The 24,326-nt window shown below is 41.3% G+C and overlaps 1 protein-coding gene across 2 annotated transcripts in view; it reads left to right on the forward strand.

Annotated features, from left to right (window-relative positions):
- HSD17B4 (hydroxysteroid 17-beta dehydrogenase 4) overlaps window positions 1-24,326 on the forward strand; it is a 108,895-nt gene that overhangs the window by 63,013 nt on the left and 21,556 nt on the right. For both annotated transcript variants that reach the window (XM_045020617.1, XM_045020618.1), the window contains exons 18-20: window positions 11,587-11,656; window positions 18,736-18,842; window positions 20,874-20,960. In XM_045020617.1, coding sequence (XP_044876552.1) covers window positions 11,587-11,656; window positions 18,736-18,842; window positions 20,874-20,960 — 264 coding nt within the window. The remainder of the gene's footprint in view (window positions 1-11,586; window positions 11,657-18,735; window positions 18,843-20,873; window positions 20,961-24,326) is intronic.

A 24,326-nucleotide genomic window follows, 5' to 3' on the forward strand; every position in this document is an offset into this window, starting at 1 on the left:
TTTCTCCTGGGGAAACAGGTGGAGTGAAATGAGTTTTTAATTAACTTTGGTGGTGGATATAATGTTCCGAATTTACAATGCTGGAGGTGAGGCTGGTCGATGGGAAAGATTTTTCAAGAACACATCTTCAGCAGCTGTAACTTTCTCTCTCCTTTATATGCGACTTGTTCTCTTTTCCTCCACTGTCATTGATGGTGCACACTTAAGTGAGAAACCTACCTAACTGCAAGCAGAGGTAGAAGTACTATATGGTGTCAAATAACCACTTGTATTTCTTCAATAAAATATCTGATATATCAATCAGCTGCAGAATTCTTTTCTATTTTTAATAGTAGTATTAGATACATTGGGCATGAGCTCTGTAGTTCTTTATGGTGGGTTTTGACTATGAATATTCTATGGGTGCTCTCTCTCTCCGTGGAATTCTCCTGGATTTTGGTGGTGGCTCTGTATGAGTAGGGTGAGCTATTTTAGTTAAATTACAGAATGTAAAATGTATCACTAACTTTGCAGCCTATCAAGATCATATATCACACCATTAACTATGCAATGGAAAGGTCTTATGGTTAAAGCACAGGACTGAGTGTCAGACCTTGATTCTAGTCTCAGCCCTACCACCAACTCACTATGAGAACTTGGGCAAGTCACTAAGGGCTTGTTTACAGAATGTCTTAGTCCTTGCTGCCTGGGGTGTAAATTCTAGTGCACACCAGTCTATTGTGCACTCATTGGGTCATGTGGACCTTGTTGGTGCATGCAAAAAGTCCCCTACGGCACATTACTGTAATCTTTTTTCATATAGTACTACATTAACATGCACTATGGAAATTTTAGTGCCTACAGCAGGGTCCACATGGGCCAGCTAGCACATAACACGCTGGTGGGCATTAGAATCTACACTGAAGCTAGTGAGGACAAGCCCTTAACCTCTTCTGTGCTTCACTTTATCTATCTGTAAAATGATAATACTTATGTCACAGGGGTATTGAGATTTTCATGCTAATTTTTATGCTTCAGCATGCCTAAAAGTTGCCTGACTTCCCATTGTAAGACCGTGTTTTCACATAATTATGCCAAACTTTAGTCATTTGTGTTGAAATTTTCCAAGATGAGTGTCTGCTTCAGACTGAATTAATTTTGGAAAGCTTCAGCAAAAACAGTTAAGCTGTTTCTCAGAATAAGATTCGGGACAAACAAATTTGTTTGGACTATATTAAAAAAAATCATACAGCTGTTTTCTTGAGACGCTTTAGCGCCTCTGTGCTTTTAAACGGGAACTTGTAATTTGACAGGGGATTGCTCTGGGGTGAGGTACGTGTCTGTTGCTCTACTTATGAAATTTGACCCAAATTTGGCAGCTAATTTCTCCAAAAATCATAGTTCGTGCATGCTCAGTCAAAGCTTGCTAATTTGGCAGCTAAATTCTCCAGAAACTCCTTCCAGGGGCGGAGCACAACTTTGTATGCAATTTCTGCAGCTAGGGACCACAGTGACCGTGGACAGGGAGACTGTCCCCCTTCTCATACCCAGGCAGCATGGGGAAGGAGGAGCAAGCATCCTGAATCGATAGCAGTGAGGGGCTGGGGAAGGATGGAGGTAGAGGCAGAGGGGCACAGCAACAAGAGCATTTTGAGTTGTGACAGGCTAGGGGGACAGACATGGGTGGGAAATGGGTATAGCAGCAGGGGATACAGACTAGGGGGAGAGGTCATATGAGGGGAATAGAGCAAAACGGTTTTGAAATCCAGCATCTAGATTTGAAATGGTTGTTCCTGAGACTCAGCATTTGTTTGCCGTCTAGCTAGTGACTATGAAACCCACTGGCACAGGATATGTCATGTTACCTTCTAGTGCAGCGGTTCTCAAACTGGGGTTCAGCCCCCAAAGTGGGTCTTCACCCTCTTTTAATGGAGTAGCCTGGGCTGGCATTAGACTGTCTGGGGCCCGGGTTTGAAGCCTGAGCCCCTCCAACTGGGCAGCGGGACTTGAGTGGGTTCAGGCTTCAATCCCACCTCCGGGGGTCATGTCGTAATTTTTGTTGTCAGAAGGAGGTCGTGGTGCACTGAAGTTTGAGAACCTCTACTCTAGGGGCAGGCTCGTACAGAGGATAACAGGTTCTTTTTTTTAGCATGTGTCAGTGTGGACCCCACTGTAGGTCCTCAATGTGTGAGAACTGAAGGGTTTTTTTAATATCAGTTCAGTAACTCCTCACTTAAAGTCGTCCTGGTTAACATTGTTACGTTGCTGATCAATTAGGGAACATGCTCATTTAAAGTTGTGCAATGCTCCCTTATAACGTTGTTTGGCAGCCGCCTGCTTTGTCCACTGCTTGCAGGAAGAGCTGCCCATTGGAGCTGGCTGGTCGGGGCTTGGTACCAGGGTGGACTGGCAGCCCCCCTATCAGCTCCCCGCTCCCCTAAGTTCCCAGTGCAGCAGTCACCCAGGCTATCAATTGCCGGCAGTTCAGCTGTCCCTCCCCCCACTACCATGTGCTGCTCCTGCCCTCTGCCTTGGAGCTGCTCCCGGGAGTCTCCTGCTTGTTGTGCAGGGGACGGGGGAAGAGGGAGTCTAATGTCAGGGTGTCCCCCCCCCCTACTCCTGACCCCTGCTTGCCCCTTCTCCATATACAGCAGGGTGGGGGCAGGACAGGGCTCAGGATGAAGAGAGCTTGCTGGCTGCAGCTGCTGTCTCAATGTCCTGATTTTTTTTAAAGGCAATGTACTTAGAGTGCGGTCAGCATCCTTAAAGGAGCAATGCACATCTCTCTCTCTCTCTCTCTCTCTCTCTGTCCCCCACACACAGGGTGTGTGTCTCTGTCTCTGTCTGTCTGCCATGCTGTCTCCCCTCCCTCCATTCGTGCTGCCTTGTAGAGTGTGAGGCTACATTAATGACAATGTGTTAACCCTTGAGGGCTCAGCCGAATGCTAGTTCATCATTTAGCAGTAAGGCATTTCCTGGGAAATATCCCACCCTCTTCCACTCTCCAACTTCACCACCTCAACCAAACTTCACAATCATCATTGCTGTGTTCAGTATTGAATTGTTTGTTTAAAACTTACACTGTGTGTGTGTGTGTGTGTGTTTGTGTGTATTCTTATGGGGAAATCGGATTCGCTTAACATCGTTTTGCTTAAAGTCACATTGTTCAGGAACATAATTACAACATTAAATGAGGAGTTACTGTATATTTTTCAGGGCCGTGCATGTGCCCTGTGCTGCCTCATGCTCCTGAACAAGGGCATAAAGGGCCGGGTGGTCACGACCCTCCCTCTTACCACTCATAACGGTGAGAGAGAACCTGGCAAGTATCGAATCTGCTAGTTTTTAGCTCTGACTGTCGTCTTCAAGACCTCTCAAAGTCTCCAGAACCAGCTCGGAGCCATCTGCTGTATTCAACAGTTGTGAATTATCCAACCCATCTGGACCAAATTCTACTGTTTTGACTCATCTGTCTAAATCTCTCTGCACAGGGCTCTTTATCATGGTAGACTTGAAACTTTTGGGCTTCAAAGCCTGTCCATCCTGTGCTGGACTAATCCCACTGTAGGATGGACACAGTAGGGCCATGGTTCTCAACCTTTCCAGACTACTGTACCCCTTTCAGGAGTCTGATTTGTCTTGCGTTACCCCCAAGTTACACCCCAATTAAAAACTACTTGCTTAAAATCAGACATAAAAATACAGACTGTCATGGCACACTACTAATGAAAAATTGCTTATGTTCTCATATTTACCGTATAATTATAAAATAAATCAATTGAAATATAAATATTGTACTTTCTGCTGTATATACTATACAATGAAATGTATAAACTAGTCATCTGTATGAAATTTTAGTTTATACTGAGTTTGTTAGTGCTTTTATGTAGCCTGTTAAACTAGGCAAATATCTAGATGAGTTGATGTACCCACTGGAAGGGCTCTGCATAACCCCATGGGTACACATGCCCCTGGTTGAGAACCACTGCAGTAGGGGAGTCGCAACCAAATACCGAAAGAGGTTATAAAGAATTTTGCCCTCTGAGTGGGTTATTCTAGAATTGTCTGAAATGGGACTTATTGTGGCTTTCTCTGATACCAACAGATACTGGTCTAGATGGACCAGCAGCCTTAGCTGGTGTGACAGTTTCAGTATTTTATATTCGGAATTCTGTGGGCTCATGTGGTGCTGGGAAGAGTTATCAACAGAGCATTTCCCCTGGACCTCACTGTAGGCCCCGTTCCCCCTCTGATTCCTTTGTCATTGGTACTGCTGTACATCTTGCTAGTAGGTGACTGGTTAATTTTTCAAACCCGGTTAGTATGGTGGTGCTAAATCTAAATAGGAACACAGTGGAGTTCAGGATAGATAAAAATGTGTGTGCAATACTAGTTTTGTTACACACCAGTGAACTTGGAAATGAAACATTTTTTGCTTTATATACTGTGAAAAATAAGTGCGTTCTAAATATTGAGAAAGTATAATATATTAAGCCAACATCTAGTACATTTAAAAAAAAAAAAAAAGAACAAAACTCTGCCTCTTAATCCATTTGTCTCTCTTCCCCCCAACTTCATCCCATTTTTAACAGCTGTGTCAGAGTGATGATTTCTGACTCAAAATGCTACTGTTGCTGCTATGATTGTTTCTGTAAAAAGATGAGGCTCAGGGAACTCTGAATTGCAAATTTGAGGTGAGAGGGTATATCTTATATTGTAAAAAAACAAAAAAGGTTTCTTCTTACTTTGGTTAAACTAACTGTTGACTGACTCCGGTTAAAATGTGAAGTGAAGACATGGCACCTCAGCTTTTAGCTTAGATTAGCAGCTCAAGATAAAGCCTGTTGGGAGCCTAAAGAGTAACCTTCTTGCTTTTGGTACCTATACCTGCCTTATTCAAGGTATGAAACTGACAAGACCTGTAAATGTAGTGGTGGGATTGGGGCCTGAGTATTTCCCTCCAGACAGATCTCCTGTTGCCTGTGAAGAATAGGGTGTGTGTCTGTAATATTGCCTCTCTTACTTCCTGCTCTTCCATTCGTGGATCCCCACCAATAACTCTCTATACAGCTTCGCTGATAAAGGGACTGGTCTTATCTCCTGATAAGGTAGCGGATAGTCCTTCAGGAAATAATTCTGCTTTCTCTGGGTTCCCTTTGATCAGCCAAAGGTAGCTGGGACACTAGGGCTGAGTCTGTCTGCCACCATGGATTTGGGGAATGGGGATATTTGCTTCCTCACCCTAGGGAACTTCATACCCTCTTATTTCTCCCCCTCTTGAAGTGATATTCTGCAGCACTTTGTGAGGCTGACCAATAGTTTTCTTGTTCTCTCCTCTGACCTCCTTTCTTTGTATGAAATAGTGATTAGGTCCCCAAAGAAAAAGCAAAAATAAAGGTGTTTTCTTAAATTAGAATATGTAGTAATTATTTCTGCATGGCGCTTCATTCCTTTGATAGCCCTTCCTTTATTTTAGAGAAAACTAATCAATAAGTTTTATACAAAAACGGAAGGAATTTTTCAGAGGCTGGCATGTAACAGTTGGTAGCGCCATTTGGGAGGTTGTGAAGATAGAGCCATATAAAAGAGAAGGTTCTGAAAAGAGCAGAGTGCTTGGAGAAGGGAAAATGGTTAAAAGACGAATGTTGACTCTCTGCCTTGTGCAACATTCCCTGAAAACATGTAATTTTACACTAACTTCAGAGGACAGCATAAGAGAGCCTCCTGGAAGCCGCAGGTGACTCTTGTTGTTTGTAGCATGAATAATTTGTTTCATGATGGAGAGAATGAAATGCTGCTGTTGGCTCACAAATTCTGAGAGCATGCCAAGATGATTTGCTTAAAAACAAAAGACATTACAGGCAGAGCAGAGAGGAGTGAGGCCATTGCAAGGATGTGATGTTTTCTTAATTTGTCTGGAGGCTTTAGTAGTCAGAGAATGTTGCACTGTTAATTCCCTGAAATTGTGAAGTAAGCGAGCACCTAATAATAGCAAATTACTTAGAAAGTTTATTAAATTTTATAATGCCATTTTCAAGATGTGAGATTTTTACATTTCCTGAATTTATCCCTGCTGGGCAACTAGAAATATAATTTTCTGAGTTCGGAGGCATAAAGATGATTGTGAATTTGGAGTACATTAGCATTTGTTCTGTATTATAAGATGGTGAATGGGGGAAGAATATATTGTGCTACTGGCCATTTTATTTACATACAGAGCTCTTTCATCTCCACCCATCCCCCCCTTCATGTATTCAGTGTGTATTATCAAAGTATGTACAAATATTTATACCACTTTTAGTAAAGGTTCATAAACTTGAGTTAGCTTTTCTGATTAACTGAGGTTCTAGTAGAGAAGAATTTTTGTATGTTGCTTGTGGTGGTGGTGGTGGTGTTAGTGTTTTTAAGTGACCAAAAAGTTTCTGAAACCACACAGCTCACAGACTTGGTGCTGGTCCCAAAGGGTTTACAAATAAATGTTACCTGGCTAAGTATAGATTGCGATTTCCTATAATGAGTATCTCTTCAAAGAACTGAATAATATGTGCACTGGATTTTCACAAAAATATTCTGGCTATTGGAAACCAGTTATAAGCTACTTGTTTCACATATATCTCCTCCTCTAAGGTGAATAGAAAGATTTATTATCTGCAAAGTACAGTATATTTGTACTGGTTTGTATCATCTACCCATTCCTCCCTCCCATTACCTACCTTGCAAAAATAGATGATTGACATAACTTTGAATGCTTAAGGCCCTGGTTCAGCAAAGTACTTAAATTGATTTGCTTAAGCCCATCCCTATTCAGCTAGGCACTTAAGCATGTACTTAAGGATTTCTCTAGATCAGAGCCTATATCAGATCTATTAGTTGAACTAGAAACATTTGGTGGCATGGGTAAGAGAGAGCTCTGTAGTACCCTTATGGCGGAACACAACACTTGGAAATATGTAGATCCAGAGCTTGTTCTAGCAATCAGCTTTTTTCCTGCATGAGGATGTTTGACTGCTGCTATTGATTAGCCAAACTGTGATTTTTGGCATGTGTATCTTTGAGGCAAAGAAAAAGTTACACCCTCTCTCACAAAACTCTTCTTTCCAGACAGAAGGGAGAATGTATAAATGGATAGCTGGCTTCCTTTTCTGTTAGCTTTACCAGTGACCTTTATTGTAGTATGCAGGCAAGATTGAAAAATTGGCACGGACAGGTTGAATATTGCCTTTCCTTTTGTGATCTGGCAGAACTCCTAAATTGTTAGGAAATGAGACTTGACAGTTTATTATTAATTGAAGAACAATCTAACCATGTTATGACTGACTTCAGTCTAATACCCCTAATCAATTGACTCTTGTCAAACTCCAAGGATGGATCACTTTTTTTATGTTATCACTGAAGACTTCAGGAAATGCTGTCATCATTGTCGGGACGTAGAAAGCGAAGATAACAAGGTTTGGGTTTTTTGGTTTTTTTTAAATCTGCCTTTGTTTTGGAATACTATTCATATAATGAAATAATACAAAAGACTGCTTTCAGTGAAAAGAAACTGTTGACAGGTCTAGCTTGGCTGCATTAAACCTGAACTGTGTTTTATCCAGTTATGTCTTATGCTTTTGTAACTGAGAACATTTCTATTAAGATGAATGTTGAAGAAAGGTAAAACACTTTAATACTTTTGATTTTTGATCAAATGTATTGATTGCATTTAATGTTCTGAACCTAGTTATTTCTAAACACTATGTGGTAGTTTTTATAAGAAGTAAACATGTCATGTTTTGTCTTTAGTTACATTTTTTTTTAAGTGTGGATTATAAAAATTCTCTTTTACTTTTCTCCTCAACTCAAGCACTACTTCACATAGAGATAATGGTTGCATCTACATAGCTAGGTTTGAGTCAAGTTTTGCACTTAAAGCAGGCATTTAATGTCCTTGTTATGTACGAAAAATAAAATATATGCTCCCCAAAATTTTTTGAGTATATAATGAATTTTCCAACAATTTACAAGTAAAACTGTTAATTAGTTTGATTTAAAAGTAATTAAAATAGGTCCTTTGAGAAATTTAGTAGCAAAGTAGAAGAATAGCAAAGATACTGAAACTTCCCATTTAGTTATAACTCACTGAATTCTTTCACACAGGCCACACATGAACATTTTTGGATTAAGGGTAATTTTTTGCTGCTATTCTTCAGCCTCTTTTGTAATGGAGAATAATTTCTACTTTAGAGAATTCCATGAAGCACTGCTCTTTTTCAAAATGGCTGTAATCTCCTACTGTTGTTAATGGGACCGAGGCCATGTGCTGCTTGCTTTCAAAATGACTGCCATCTACCTTTGATTGCAATGGCATCAAGGCAACAGATTACTCCTAACAAAGACACCCACTGTTTTAGCTAATCTGCTTTTCACATTGCTCCTCTCTGCTTCCTGGCAGTAAGGGGTGACATCAACTTCCCATGCAGCTTGACTTTACTCATCTCACAGGACCAAATATACCAGCTTCTTATGGATAGTGTGGTCAAAATTCTCCTCTCCTGTCCCTGCAGCAAGTAAGTCCTGCCTTCCCATTTGCAGAGCTCTCATTTGTAGATCTTAGTGCAGTAGTTAAGACTTGTCAGTTGTGTGTTTGTACCGTAGACTATTAGGCCTTGTCTACACTACACAGTTTGACAAAAGTCAGCTGTCATAGATAAAATAGTGGCAGTGTACTCACTGAAATGCCCCTCCCATCAGTCTAACTCCCTTGCTATGCTGACATAATAAATCCCCTTCAATGAGAGGTGTAAGGTTTATGTTGATGTAGTTAGGGCCACACAGTATCTATGTAGACACTGCATTCCTTACATTGGCTGCTGGCTGTCATTGCTGCTGGGTCTTCACTCCAAGCGGGGCTGCCACTGTCCCACAGGGTTCCGGCTTCCTGCTGCAAGCATGGCAGCTGACTGGACTCCAGGTGTGGGTCTCCCCGCTGGAGATGAGAAGCCCCATGCTTCTGCCTCCCCACTTCCGGATGGGAGCTTGATGCAAGAACCTGCTATGGGACTGAATCCTGGAGCCATGAACCTGGTTGCCCCCATGGGGCTAAAGCTGGGAGCTGCAGGGCTGAATCCTGGAGCCCCAAGCCCTGGTTCCCCTACAAGGCTGAAGCAGAGAGCCACCATGCGGGAGCTGGGGCTGAAGCTCTGAGCCCAGGCACCCCGCATGGCCTGAACCCTGCTCCCCAGCGGGGCTGTAGCCCAAGCCCTTATCCCCAGGAGGTGGGGCTCAGGCTTCTGGGTCAGCACCTGGGGTGGGGGCCATGCAGCCTGTAGGTCAGCCTCAATGCCTTCTGGCCCAACACTGGCTCTGCTTTCAGAGCCCTGGCATGCGAGGGCTCACTCCTTGGTTTCTGAGTCTGATGCCACCCTTGCAGGTTATGTAGCTCCATTTACTGGGTGTGTCAAGGCTGATTCCCCACTCTGGCACTTCAAGTGTAGGAATTGGGGGCTCGCAAGGATTCTAAAAATTAATACTGGCCACTCCAGGCTTGTGTTAAACTCCCAAGGTTACAGCTTCTCTCTGACCTTGGATGGGTAGATGCTGTCACCACCCAAGTGCAGAACCTCTTTGAAAACCTAGAAAGGCTAACTTAGGAATTCCTTTCTGTGGGGTACCCTCAAGCATGCGCGCTCGCGCTCTCTCTCTCTCTCACACTCACACACAGCTAAGAAAAGAAAAAAAAGGAAAGAAAGAAATCAGCTGTTATTACCAGCTACTTAAACAACTTGTGCACAAACCTCTTAAGACACAGAAATCCAATTCTTTTTTTAAAAAAGGTAAATTTTATTAATTAAAAAAAAAAGAAAGAAAATACATCTGGGAACTTGAGCATTTGCTAGATTTAAAAAACAAACGTACAAGAATTAAGTATCAAGAATACCTTTCTTGAAGTCCAGCTTAAAGGTTACAAGCAAAACAAAAAGCACCTGGCATTAGCACAGAGGAAGCCCCAAGCCATGAAGAAATAAAAGAGAGAAACCTAATCACGTCTTCCTAGACATTTCCTGATCTACATACATATCTGGGGTATCAAATGAGTAGTTTCTAGGTATGATACTGATGGGTTTTCATACCTGGCCCAAGCTTCTTACATCATAACTGCTGCCCTGTCTCCTTCTCCCCGGGAGAACAACCACAGACAGACAAAGGGCAAGTTTTTTTCTCAATTTTAAAAAGTTCTAGCCCTCCCATTGGTTCTTTTGGTCAGGTGCCCACTCCCTTCCTTTTACCTATGCAAGCAGTGAGACTTTTAACCCCTTACAGGTAAAGCAAGTAAAGAACAGCTACTAAGAGGGATTTTATAGCTAACTGTTTGTTTGGCTGGGTGTCCATAAAAGGGATCTACCCACCCACCCACCCCTTTCCTTTTCCACTATTTCAGTGGGAGTAGGATAAGTTACACAGCACAGGGGAAATTGTTGTAAGCATAAAAAATAAATATCAGATATGGATACATTTTGAATTCGACCATCAGCTTCAAAACAACAAAACGCACAGAGTGATGATACCGAACTTCCTTCAACAAGTTCAACCACCGTAAGGGGTGAAGAACACCAAGGAGGTGATGAGAGTAAGAAACATAAAGCTGTTATTAACCTTGCAAAATTTAGGAAATATGAAGACAACTATTTGAATTTCAGTTTTATTTGCTCTGGAAGTGGAGATATACCTCAACCACAGTGTGTAATTTGTGCACAAGTACTGACCGATGAATGTTTGAAACCCTCCAAATTACAGGGACACTTAATTACAAAGCATGTCATGTATAAGGATAAGCATCGTTCATTTTTTGAGCGAAAGGCCAAGGAACTGCTTGATACTAATGGAGTAATGAAATTCAGCACTACTTTGAAATAAAAGCTTTTAAGGTCATCCTACGTAGTGGCGCATAAAATTGCTCAAACAAAAAAATCCCATACGATTGCTGGGACTTTGATAATGCCATGTGTTATTGAAATAACAAAGGAAGTGTTTGGGGAGAAGAAGGCCAAGGTACTGACAAAAATACCAATGTCAAATGACGGATCACTTCTGTGTCAGAAGACATAGTTTCACAGTGTATTGATCGGCTGCATGTCAATGATTTTGCTATACAATTAGCTGAATCCACAGACATTTCACAACTGTCCCATTTACTTGTCTATGTTCTGTGGCACCCTATAGACTAACAGACGTATGGGAGCATAAACTTTTGTGGGTGAATACCCACTTGGTCATACGGCATCTGTATACAGAGGTGAGATGGCTATCTCGAGGCAGAATGCTTCCCCCTATATTTAATCTCAAGGAAGAGTTGTGTACTTTCTTAGCTAATACTGTTCATTGACATACCAAGTCCAGATGCAATTCTTGGCACTCTTCCCTGCATCTTTGGCAATTGTTTCTCTACTGTGGCAGGTGTTGAAAATAATATGTAATTTATATTTGTCCTTGTTATAGATTGCAGTATCAGAACACCAGCTAAGTAGATTGTGATGAATTTCTCCCACAATCACAGGTTGCATGTGGCTTGTGCTAGATGTTTTTACCAACCCAGACTAATTTTCCATTTTTGTTTTTCTGTTTCCACAGGCTGCCTTGTATCGGCTCAGTGGGGATTGGAATCCTTTACACATTGATCCTGGTTTTGCTGCTCTTGGAGGTGAGCTTCGAGGAACACTACCCTTTTTTTTTTTAATAGTGCTAGGGTTGGGAATGATTTAGTATTAGGTAAAAATAATACTTTTAAGTTTGTCATTTAGTCAACACATTTGAGGGATTTTGTAAAAAAACAAACATACCACATGACCTTTTAATGCCTCTTCTTAAAACTTTAAATGTTTAAAACATTAAATGTTCCCTTTGTCAGTCAAAATAATGTGCAACATTACACTTTTTTTTGGTTACAGTTTATGTACAATCTTTTTTCCCCCCTAAAGGAAAGCTGGTCTTCCATCTTTCTGTTGGAGTTCCCTTGCATCCCATTCTGCCACTCTCCCTAGTTTTCTCTTAACTTAAAGTCTATAATCTGCGGTTTACTGTCTTAGTTCAAAAAGTTGATGTAATACCCTTTTGAAGGCACTTCTACAAAACTGTTTGGAGAACTGCCATTAGCCCATAGAGTTGGTCATCTTGATAATTTCACATGCCAAACTAAGTAACACCAGGAGTTATTTGTCGATGATATTGCCTGGGGTGGAATGTAATCTAATCACCTAAAAACTGTGAGTTTTTACAAACACCTTACTGATTGAGCAAAGGCACTTCTGTACTAAGAGATAAGTGGTAGTGTGTACAAGCTCCTGCCCCCCCCCTTCTGTCTCTCTATAAAATAATAATTGCATGGATATTGAGACATATTAGCATGAGAGTCCTGTAATTCCCTCACCGTGTGTTAATACACCAGATTCCCATCCTCTCCTCATTCAGATCCCTCCTAAAGACTCGCTGCTTTCAAAACCACTAGTGCATGTGCTTTCAAAAACACTAGTATTCTCTCTACCTCAACAACGAAAAAAGGAAACACTTAAATTAACTCTTAATCTCCCAGTGCATCTTGCTATAGCCGGGTCTCTCTTTTAGACAATAAGCGTCTCAGGGGCCAGAGGCTTTTATTATTGTGTTTTTGTACAGCACTGCACTAATTGTTGGTAGTTTACCTTTATTGGTTATTTATTATTTGTTATTAAATTTCACTACAGTCCTTGAGGAGATTCTACTGATCCACTTAATTGTGGGATTTGTGTTGCTCAGCTGATGATGACGATGATGCAGGTTGGATATTTAAATAGAATCCTACAGTTCCACTCAGAATGGCCTTGGGGAGAGACTCTTTTCTCTGTGAGTAAGAGCCTGTGTTTACATGTTGAGGCCCAATATTAAGAAAACATCCTTACAAAAGAAAAGAAAACACAGATTGCGCTACTCCTTTGCTGCCACAAACCTAGACTTGTGCATAGTGCAAGTAGTCTTTTGAAAAGCCAAATGAACGTGGTAGCTGAGAATATCTGTTCATTTGACAGAACTTAAAGAACAGCCACATTGCATTTGAGACAAGGATTTGCTCAGTTCCTTACCCATGTGTGTAAATTAAATAGAAACATATTGAACAAATACCTGAAAAGATTTTCAATAAGTGTTCTCTTAAATTTTACAGTGAATTTGCGTTGGACAAGCTCACGTCCTTTTTGTTTTAGATTTCCATGAGCACTTTAAATGATCAAGTTTTTCTTTCACAAATGCATACAGAAAGCAAATGTTAAGCTTATGTGCTTAGGCATTTGAGGATAATGAATTTGAAACTCACAAATATTGTCACAGAAGGGGTATTTTTATATAATATCTATGCACTTGTGTGGTCCCCATAACTGTGCCATCTGGGCACGTCCCAAGTATTCAAAAATAGAAATAATACTGCTCTCTCCCATGCTTCCTCACTTTTATCCTAGTCTGTAGGAGAAATAGCTTGATTGGTTTGTAGGTTGAGTGCTTGTTAGTATTGGTGTTTTTTTGAGGAAAGCAATGAAGGGAAGTAAAACTGAAGAAATGGGTTTTGCGTTTAGCCCTGAAAGTGGTTTCTCTCTTGTATAAATTAGTTCCATAGTTTAAGTGCAGCTCTTGTGAAAGTTCTGTCTCCTACACCCATGAGCTGCCTCATATTGAATGACTGATTCACTGTTCCAGTACAACATTGCTGGCATGGGAGGTTATGATTATGAATTGCAGGACCAAGACCTCAAATTGGACACTTGAGTGGGGAGTCAGTTAAGAGAGAGAAGCATCAAGGTGATGTTCACACTAACCTATATTCCTAAGCAAAGAGGCTTCTGCATTTTGTACCAGCTGGAATGTTTTCAGCACATGGAACTTCATTCCTCCCTCCTCTGTTTGCCTCACTGGCTCCCATTCCCAGTGTCCTTGCATGTATGAATTGTGATGATCAAGCCTAAAGGTCAAAATCAGTGTTCGATAGGCTAGGCTGCTTCTTCTGACCAGGTAGATGAAACTGGCGTCTCTTTGCTACATGGCTATTTGTGTAGCTGCTAGCACTGAGAAATCCAAAAGAGACCCCAAGGCTTCAAACTGACAACAGTCTAAGGCACTCAATGTTTTGAAGGAGGCAGGTTCTTTGAAGTGCATCTCTCATCCTACCAGTATCACCTTTGTCTTGCTTGGATTCAGCTTTAAACAATTGCATTTCATCCAGGCCAATTTTGGGTAGGCAGTAAGAGAGCTAGAAGATAGTGCTATTTATGTTTGGTGTAAAGGACGCACGTACGCAGACTTGATTTTTCTCTTCATATTGGTATTGTTCCCATTTCTGCTGTGATGCCTAAATATGTGCCAATGTAGAGTAACTAAGCTGAGGGGTGGGTACGTGTATGGTGTATATCACACACACAATTACATTAAAAGAACATTATTAAGGTTGCAAAGTCAAGCAATAAAATCAAGTTAGTAAATGCCAGAATAAAGGTTGCCTGGGCTTCTTGTCTCAGTTCCATTCTTCTTGCCTATTCCCAGTGTCCATTCTTCAGGCTTCTCATCTCATTCCCAGCCTCCTTGCCCTGCCAGTCCTAGTCTCCATCCCAAACTCCTCATCTGATCTTTCTCTCCTCCCTCCTGGCCACTGGCTCACAGTCCTAGTCTCCTTCTCCAGGCTCCTCGTCCAATCTCAGTTTCCCCCCCACTCTTTCCCTGGCTCTTTACATCTCAGTGTCTTTGCCCAGCCAGTCCCACTTCCTCACTTGCACCTCAGCTCCTTGTCAAATGTGTCTCCATTTCTCTGCCCCCCCAGTTCCCAGCCCTGGTGTCCTTGTCCAACCAGTCCCAGTCTCTTCTCCCATAAAACCTCCAGTCTTAGTCTCACCAGACTCCTTGTTCCAGTTTACTTTTTTGTCTCCTCCCATGTCCAGCTATTGTCCCCTCTTCAGATGAATCATATGGCTTCCTCCTCGACACTCCCTGGATGCCAGCAGGAGTACATTGAGAGGCAGGAGAGACAAGCTCCCTGCTCTTAAGTTCAGTACCTGGTGCATGCCTCTACTCGCATGGCCAGGAGCAGCCATTACAGGGAAAATCCAGCTTTGCCCCTGAGCTCCTGACCTAGAAGGGAGCATGCTCAGTTGTGGTCTTCATTCATGCACAGTCCTGTTGCTGTGAGTGTCTCGAGCATGCTCAGCGGGAACAGTCTTCAGAGATTTTAGCTGTTACACTCTAGCTAGTCAGTACCAAGTATTCACGAACTGCCATTTTTTCAAAGACTTATAACTTGGCCACATTTGGGTGGATTTTCAGAGAAATGGCAAAAGTCACATTGCTGACACAAAGACTATCCTCTGCCAATTTTCAGATCCTTGTTCCAGCGCCTAGTAGGGTGACTTAGTGTCCAGTTTTTGACTGGAATACCAGGTCGAAAAGGGACCCTGATGGCTCCAGTCAGCACCGCCGACTGGGCCATTAAAAGTCTGGACAGCAGTGGTGTGGCACTAAGGCAGGCTAATACCTACCTGTCCTGGGGCACTGCGCTGCGGCCTGGAAGCAGCCAGCAGGTCCAGCTCCTAGGCCAATGGGAGCTGGGGAGAGCGGTGGCTGCTGCAAGAGCAGCATGCACAGAGCCCCTCTCTCTCCACCCACCAAGCGGTGGACCTGCTGTCCACATCCAGTGCGCGTGCAACACGGTGTCAGGACAGGCAAGCAGCCTGCCTTAGTTGCCCCCCTTCTGCGCCACTGACTTGGAGCCGCATGAGGTAAGGCCGTGCCCCAAGCTCGAGCCCCAGCCCTCATCCCTGAGCCCACCCTCAGCCCAGAGCCTTCAGTCACCCCAACCCCCAGCCCTGAGCCTCCCCCAAACCTGGAGCCCCCTCTTGCACCCTAAACCCCATATTCCTGGCCCCAGTCCAGAGCCCTCACTCCCCCGGCACCCCAACCAACTGCCCCAGCCCTGAGCCCCCCCCAAACCTGGAGCCCCCTCTTCCCCCTCTAAACCCCTCATCCCCAGCCCCAGCCCAGAGCCCCCTCCCAAACCAGAACCCCATATCCCTGGCCCTACCCCAGAGCCCTCACCCCCTCCTGCATCCCAATTCCCTGCCTCAACCCTCCTGCATTCCGAATCCCTTGGCCCCAGCCTGGAGCCCCCTTCCGTGCCCCAAACCCCTCATCCCCAGCCCCACCATAGAGCCTGCACCCCTGGCCCAGAGCCCTCATCCCCTCCCATACCCCAACTCCCTGTCTTAACCCACAGCCCTCTGCCACACGATAAATCCCTCAGACCCGCCCCAGCCCCAGCCTGGAGCACCTTCCTACACCCCAAACCCCTCATCCCATCCCCAACCCCAGCCCGGAACCCATACCCCTTCCTGCATCCCAGGCCCCTGCCTCAGCCCAGTGAAAGTGAGTGAGGGTGGGGTAGAGCAAGCCACTGAGGGAGGGGGAATGTAGTGAGCGGGGGGCATGGCCTCAGGGAAGGGGCAGGGGCGGGGCTAGGGTGTTCGGTTTTGTGCAGTTAGAAAGTTGGCAACCCTAGCGCGTAGAGCCACTAGTGCTTTTCCAAAAAAGTTTGCCAGTATTTTTTTTAATGTAGATAAAAATCGTATTTTTCCCTAGCCTTGTTCTCAGAAATGGCTGAACTGTTTTGGCTGAAATTTTCCTAAAAATTAATTTTGAGGTGAACATCCAGCAGAGAATTTCAGCCCAAACAGTTAAAGTTGGTAAAACTGTAAGCACCTGAAAACAGCAACTTATAATGGGACGTGCCAGGCAAACCTCAATAGGTAGCGTAACTAGCCCTACCTGTAGTCTCCATTCATATTTAAATATATGTATATAATTATAGAAGCTATATAGTCGTTAAGAAAAATATTCTCTATTTGAATGTCTCCTTGTTTCCATAGATTATCAGCTCTTCAGGACAGGAATCGTGTCTACTTCTGTGTCTTGCGTTGCATATATCATAATAGGTCGCAGTTCTGATTGGAACTTGTGTTACTATAATATAAATAATAAATGATAACAAAGGCTATTTCAATGGGATACTCCCCAGTTCTCTATTTATGTGTCTCATTTAATGTGAACTAATATTAAGAACAAGTGGAAGGAATGCAAACAAAATAGGGAAATATATAAATATTATTTAACCTGTTGAGATAAAGTTGTATTCAAGTTGCCAAGGCCCCATGAAATTCATCCTGGGATACATAGGGAATTAGCTGATGCAGTCTAGCAATTAACTTCAAGAACTCATGGAAGATGCGTGAGGTCCCAGAGGTCTGGAGAAGGGCAAATGTAGAACAGATCTATGAAAAGGGGAACAAAGAGGACGCAGGAAATTATAGAGCAGTCAGCCTAACTTCACTACCTGGAAAAATACTGGAACAAATTATTAAATATCAATTGGTAGGCACCTAGGGGATAACAGGATTATAATGAAAAGCCAGCATGGATTTGTCAAGAACAAATCATGGCAAACAACCTAATTTACTACTTTGACAGAGTTACTTGCCTAGTGGAGAGTGGGGAAGCAGTAGATGTGATAAATCTTGATTTTTAGTAAGGCTTTTGACACAGTCCCACAGGACATTCTCATAAGCAAACTAGGGAAATGCAGTTTAGATGAAATTACTATAAGGTGGGTGCACAACTGCTAGAGAGATCTTACTCAAAGAGTAGTTATCAATGGTTCACATTGAACTCAGAGGGTGTATCAATCAGTGTTCCACAGGGCTCAATCCTGGGTCAGGTACTAGTCAATATTTTCATTAATGACTTGGATAATGGAATACACAGTTTGCTTATAAAACCTGTGAATGACCCCAAGCTGGGAGGGGTCGCAAGCACTTTGGGGGACAGGATTAGAATTCAAAACAGTCGTGACAAATTGGAGAATCTGAAATTAACATGTTGAAATTGAGTAAAGACAAATGCAAAGTATTTCACTTAGGAAGGATAACTATGCAAATGCAAAACTGCAAAATGGGGAATAAGTGGCTAGGTAGTACTGCTGAAAAGCACCTGGGGGTTATAGTGGATTACAAATTGAATATGAGTCAACAATGTGATGCAGTTGCGAAAAAGGTTAATACCATTCTGGGCTGTATTAACAGGAGCATTGAATGTTAGACTGCGGAAGTAATTGTCGTACTCTTCATGGCACTGGTGAGGCCTCAGCTGGAGTACTGTGTCCAATTCTGTGTGCCACACTTTAGGAAAGATATGGACAAATTGGAGAGAGTCCAGAGGAGAGTAATAAAAATGGTGACAGGTTTAGAAAATCTGAGCTATGAGGAAAGGTTTTAAAAACGGGGTATGTTTAGTCTTGAGAAAAGAAGACATAAGCAGTCTTCCAGTATGGTAAGGGCTGTTATAACGAGGACTGTGAACAGTTGTTCTCCATGTCCACTAAAGTATGACAAGAATTAATGGTTTTAATCTGCAGCTAGGCAGATTTAGGTTAGATATTAGGAAAACCTTTCTAGCTGTAAGGGTAGTTAAGCTCTGGAAAAGGCTTCCAAGTGAGGTTGTGGAATCCCCATCATTGGAGGTTTTTAAAAACAGGTTGGACAAACACCTGGCAGGGATGGTCTAGGTTTACTTGGTCCTGCCTCAGCATAGAGGACTGGACTTGATAACCCTTTGAAGCCCCTTCCAGCCCTACATTTCTATATAACAATGTAGGCCCTTGAAAAAGGAGAGCAAAACATGTACATTAAAACAAAAAATTGTTTTTGTTTGTTTTTTAAACAGGATTTCAGAAACCCATACTGCATGGATTATGTTCATTTGGTTTTGCTGCCAGGCATGTTTTGAAGCACTTTGCAAATAATGATGTGACCAGATTCAAGGCAATTAAGGTCTGTTCTTGACAGTTAATTTCTCTTCCTTGATTATTCTGCTATTAAGGAGTAGTTCCTGTTAATTACATTTCCTAAGGTGGAAACAGACTTTAGGTTTGTCCATGCAAACTTACTTTAAATCAGCCTGCCACAATGACAGTACTAATTTTGCTTTTACTTAATACTCTATGTATTTTCATGGCTGTAGCTAGTTTCTATAAATATTACTAGTAGGGCTGTCAATTAATCGCAGTTAACTCACGCAATTAATTCAAAAAAATTAATTGTGATTAAAAAATTAATGGCAGTTTTAATCGCACTATTAAATAGAATATCAATTGAAATGTATTAAATATTTTGGATGTTTTTCTACCTTTTCAAATATATTGTTTTCAATTACAACACAGAATACAAGTGCTCATTTTATATGATTTTTACAATATTTGCACTGTAAAAATGACAAAAGAAATAGTATTTTTCAGTTCACCTCATACAAGTACCATAGTGCAATCTCTTTATTGTGAAAGCACAACTTACAAGTGTAGATTTGTTTTTTTACATAACTGCACTCAAAAAATAAAACAATGTAAAACTTTAGAGCTTATAAGTCCACTCGGTCCTATGTCTTGTTCAGCCAATCACTAAGAGAAACTAGTTTGTTTACATTTACGGGAGATAATGCTGTCCGCTTCTTATTTACAATGTCATCTGAAAGTGAGAACAGACATTCACATGGCACTTTTGTAGCCAGCATTGCGAGGTATTTACGTGCCAGGTATGCTAAACATTCGTATGTCCCTTCATGCTTTGGCCACCATTCCAGAGGACATGCTTCCATGTTGATGACACTCGTTAAAAAAAATGTGTTAATTAAACTTGTGACTGATCTCCTTGGGGGAGAATTGTATGTCTCCTGCTTTGTGTTTTACCCACATTCTGCCATATATTTCATATTATAGCAGTCTCAGATGATGACCCAGCATGTTGTTCGTTTTAAGAACACTTTCACTGCAGATTTGACAAAGCACAAAGAAGGAACCAATTTGAGATTTCTGAAGATAGCTACAGCACTCGACCCAAGGTTTCAGAATCTAAAGTGCCTTCCAAAATCTGAGAGGGATGGGGTGTGGAGCATGCTTTCAGAAGTCCTTAAAAAAGCAATACTCCAATGCAGAAACTACAGAACTCGAACCACCAAAAAAGAAAATCAGCTTCTGCTGGTGGCATCTGTCTCAGACGATGAAAATGAACATTTGTTGGTCTGCACTGCTTTGGATTGTTATTGAGCAGAACCCATCGTCAGCATGGACACATGTCCCCTGGAGTGGTGGGTTGAAGCATGAAGGGACATACGAATCTTCAGTGCATCTGGCACGTAAATATCTTGCAATGCCGGCTACAACAGTGCCATGCGAACGCATTCTCACTGTCAGGTGACATTATAAACAAGAAGTGGGCAGCATTATCTCCTGCAAATGTAAACAAACTTGTTCGAGCGATTGGCTGAACAAGAAATAGGACTGAGTGGACTTGTAGGCGCTAAAGTTTTACGTTGTTTTATTTTTGAATGCAGTTATTTTTGTACATAATTCTCCGTTTGTAAGTTTAACTTTCATGATAAAGAGATTGCGCTACAGTACTTAAGTGAATTGAAAAACACGATTTTTTATTTTTACAGTGCAAATATTTCTAATAAAAATAAATATAAAGTGAGCGCTGTACACTTTGTGTTCTGTGTTGTAATTGAAATCAATATATTTGAAAATGTGGAAAATATCCAAAAATATTTTTATAATAGTATTCTGTTGTTGTTTAACAGCACGATTAATTGCAATTAATTTTTTTAATCCTTTGACGGCTCTAATTACTAGATAATCTGCTTTGATAATTACATGTTTTCTGAACTGTTTTTTCTATTTCAATTGATTTTATGCTCTAGATTGCATATTTGGTTACATGCAAATCAGTACTACTGCTGAATGTTTTTATTTAGAAATGTATATTTTATTTAGAAATAAATAAGGCTATCTGAACCCTTTCTTTTTGCAGGTTCGTTTTGTAAAACCAGTCTTTCCAGGACAAACTCTGCAAACAGAGATGTGGAAGGAGGGAAACAGAATTCACATTCAAACCAAGGTCAGAAGAGTGAGACTCAGGCTGTGGGCTTTAGCAAAGGATGTTAAAAGTTTTTTGTTTTTTTTTTCTGTTGCGGGGACAAAATGGTTCTTCAATCATAGCTCTGAAGAAAAGAAGTCTTTATCACTTCACCTCATTTCTCCATTTAATAATAGTTTTCTGTTGTCATCAAGATTGCATATGCAGTTGCTGGAAATAACATTGTCTATAAGAACTCATTAATTTAGGGATTTTTATAGCATTAAGATTCCAAATTAAGTGCATTGTACTGCTTTTGTAAATCTAGCTTTTGAGGTTTATATATATTTAATGATGGGAAAAATGTGAAAACTGCAAGTGGTTATCTTCAATGCCTATATCTTAGGCCTTGTCAACGCACACATTTTTACCTGTTTAGCTGAACCACTTTAGCTGAATTGGTGCAAACCTATGGGTAGATGCTATTTTGTTATGGTTTAGCTTAAACCTGTACTGAAGGTCTTTTCTACCAGAAGAGCTGCACCAAGTTAACTTAAACTAACTTAAACTAAGCCTTAATAAGCCTGGTTTAAACCAAAATGAGTGTGTCCCCACAATCTTGTGTACTGGTTTAACTAAATCAGTTTAAAATCATGCCATAAGTTAAATTGGTACCTGTGTGTGCATAGACAAGCCCCTAGACATATGAATCATTTTGAGTTTACAGTTTTTTCCTTGGCTGATTTCATCAACACAATAAATGAAACTGCCGATTTCTTGGATATTCTTGCCACTTACATCTTCAAGCTTTTTATCTCTCTTATCAAACCTGTTGTGTCTGAGTCAATTCCCTTCTCCCTCCTCTCCATCTCATCTTATCAGGCAGTGTAGATTTGCTTTTCTTTCTCTACTGCTTGAGCATCTTGCAAGGGGAAGCAGTGCCGTAATATTAAGTGAATTCATCAACTCAAATGTGTGTGTGTTGTGCATGTCTCCTGAAGGTTTCTTGTAGTTTCTCTGTATTTCATATATTATTTTAAAAGGCTAAGCTGTTAAGTATCGTACAGTTAGGTTTTTGGTGCTTAGGCTGGAAGTCTTTGGATGCCTTAATAAAATACTATAATGTTCATGATGGCCAGGGTGTGCTCACCACTGTGCACGTATTAGGGAAAAAGACCCTACCAACTCTTTCAAGGATCTTATGTTCTGATCAGCAGATGAGCTTATTTCAAAGAGATACAAAACTCCTGGGGAAGGGAAAAGGAACCAGGCATACATTTTGTTCTCACATGTAGATTGCGGGATTAAAGTTCACAGACTTTCAGGAACAAGCAGCAGTTGGCATCCCAGCCTTGCATTACCTCACCTTTAATTATTTTCAAAAGTTTCAACAAAGAATACTTATACATTAGTCCTAAACTTCAGCGAAGCACCAATGCAAATATTGATGTATTCTAAAACATTGTATATAGGCCATCCTATTATAGGTTTTATGAACCATCAGTAATGATACAGTTTAGTCACAGAGGTCACAGCAGTCACTGATTCCATGACTTTACCATACCTCCGTGTCGTCTTCTGCTTCAGCTGGGACCGTGCCCCTCTGCCCCTCCTCCCCTGGCATGGCTGGAGCCAGGGGGGCTATGCTCCCCTGCCCCACACCTGGGACTGGAGCCAGGACTGGGTGGGCCCCCATACCCGCTCGGCTTCCACCAAGGCTGCAGCTGCCCCCCAGTTATTTTTAATAAAGTCACAGACAGGTCCTGGGCTCCCGTTAATTTCTGTGACGGGTGTCCATGATTTTTACTAAAAATAACTGACAAAATCTTAACCTTAACCGTCAGTTACTTAATATTGGATTTATTAAGTTAGCTGTGTGGAAAGGTTCCAGGTCAGGATATGTGATTACTAGGCCAATTGGAGGCCTCTGTTTGGATATTTGTGATCTCTGCTTAGTTTCCCTTATCTATTTTATTTTATAGCAAGAGGTAGCTTAGATACCTGACAGTATAAATTACACATAGTCCCTGCCCCAAGGAGCTTATGCTTTCACATAGAATGCAGTGAAGGAAACAACAACAAAACAAGAGGGAAGGATGGAGTCTTGTCAGTAAGTTTCTGCAGTTATTCAACAACAGGCTTGTGCACAACATTTTTTAACAAATTCTATTTAAATGAATCTGTAGTCTCTTTTTAAAGAGGCAATGTCAAGTTGAAATCCAATTCTTAGAAAAAATGAGTTCTGTCATTTTTATCATTTCACAGCAAAGAATCCATTTTCCTATCTCTTAAAATATTTGAATTCTTCCCTGTTGCTGCCTTAAAGACCCACAAAGGTAGTGAAACTGACTACACACAAAATGCTGTCAAAAGCATATGTGCATAAAGTAAATAAACAGAAAAATAGAGCTAGATCATTTCTCTTTGAACTATTTCGGGGCTTGTTTACACACACATTTGGTTCATGGTAATCTAGCCTGTCCCTGTGGACCCTGCTGACATGTATTAACAATTTGATAATGCGCTTTGATCTAGTCTTCTTTGAAACAGGACTAAATCAAAGTGCATCAATAAAGCTTTAATGTGCATCAGTGGTGTCCTCAGAGACAGGTAGTTAATGGTAGGCTAGTGCAGGGTAGATTCATGTCCCAGCTTGCTGTGAACTTATTATTTATGTAAACAAGTAACCTTACCTGTCGTTTGTAACAACAGAAGTACATTTTCAAATAAAAGCATGATTTTTAAGTTCATGGTTAAGTTGGTGTCTTTTTAGGCCAAGGGGAAATATTTTTCCTTATCCAAAAAATTAAAGCTTAAAAATTCCTTAGAAAAGAAATATAATTAAATTGCTCTAGCCATTCTTGTTAAATAGTGCTCATTTGAACAAATAGTCTATTTGTAGGTACATGTCCCAGCATTGAAGCTATGTCCTTGAAATAATTTGAACTGACATTTGAAGCTGTAGTGTTCTGTAGTGGATAGAGCACTGGACCGGCACTCAAAAGAACTGTCTGGGTTCCATTCCCAGCTCTGCCATTGGCCTGTTCATTGAACCTGGGGAAGTCACATCACTGCTGTGCCTCAGTTTGTAAAATGGAGATAATACTAACCTTTTTAAAGCACTCTGAGATCTACTGAAGAAAAGCGTTATATAAAAGCTATTTTATTTGTGTCCTGCTATTATGGCCTGATCCAGAAAATCTGTGGTGGTAATTTTAATAGAAAAACATCATAATAATAATATTTGGGCTTTCTTTATGCATCAAAGCAAGCATAATTTTTCTTTTTAGGACTGTTTGTAAAAGCAATACTTTCAAATTTACTTCAAACATTATTTTCCTTTGTTTTTTTTCCTTTGCTGGAGCTTTTTAAGTTTTGTTTTTTAATCTGTGACGTAAGACATGAGAG

The sequence above is a fragment of the Mauremys mutica genome, chromosome 6, assembly GCF_020497125.1.
Source record: "Mauremys mutica isolate MM-2020 ecotype Southern chromosome 6, ASM2049712v1, whole genome shotgun sequence".
Lineage (NCBI taxonomy): Eukaryota > Metazoa > Chordata > Testudines > Geoemydidae > Mauremys > Mauremys mutica.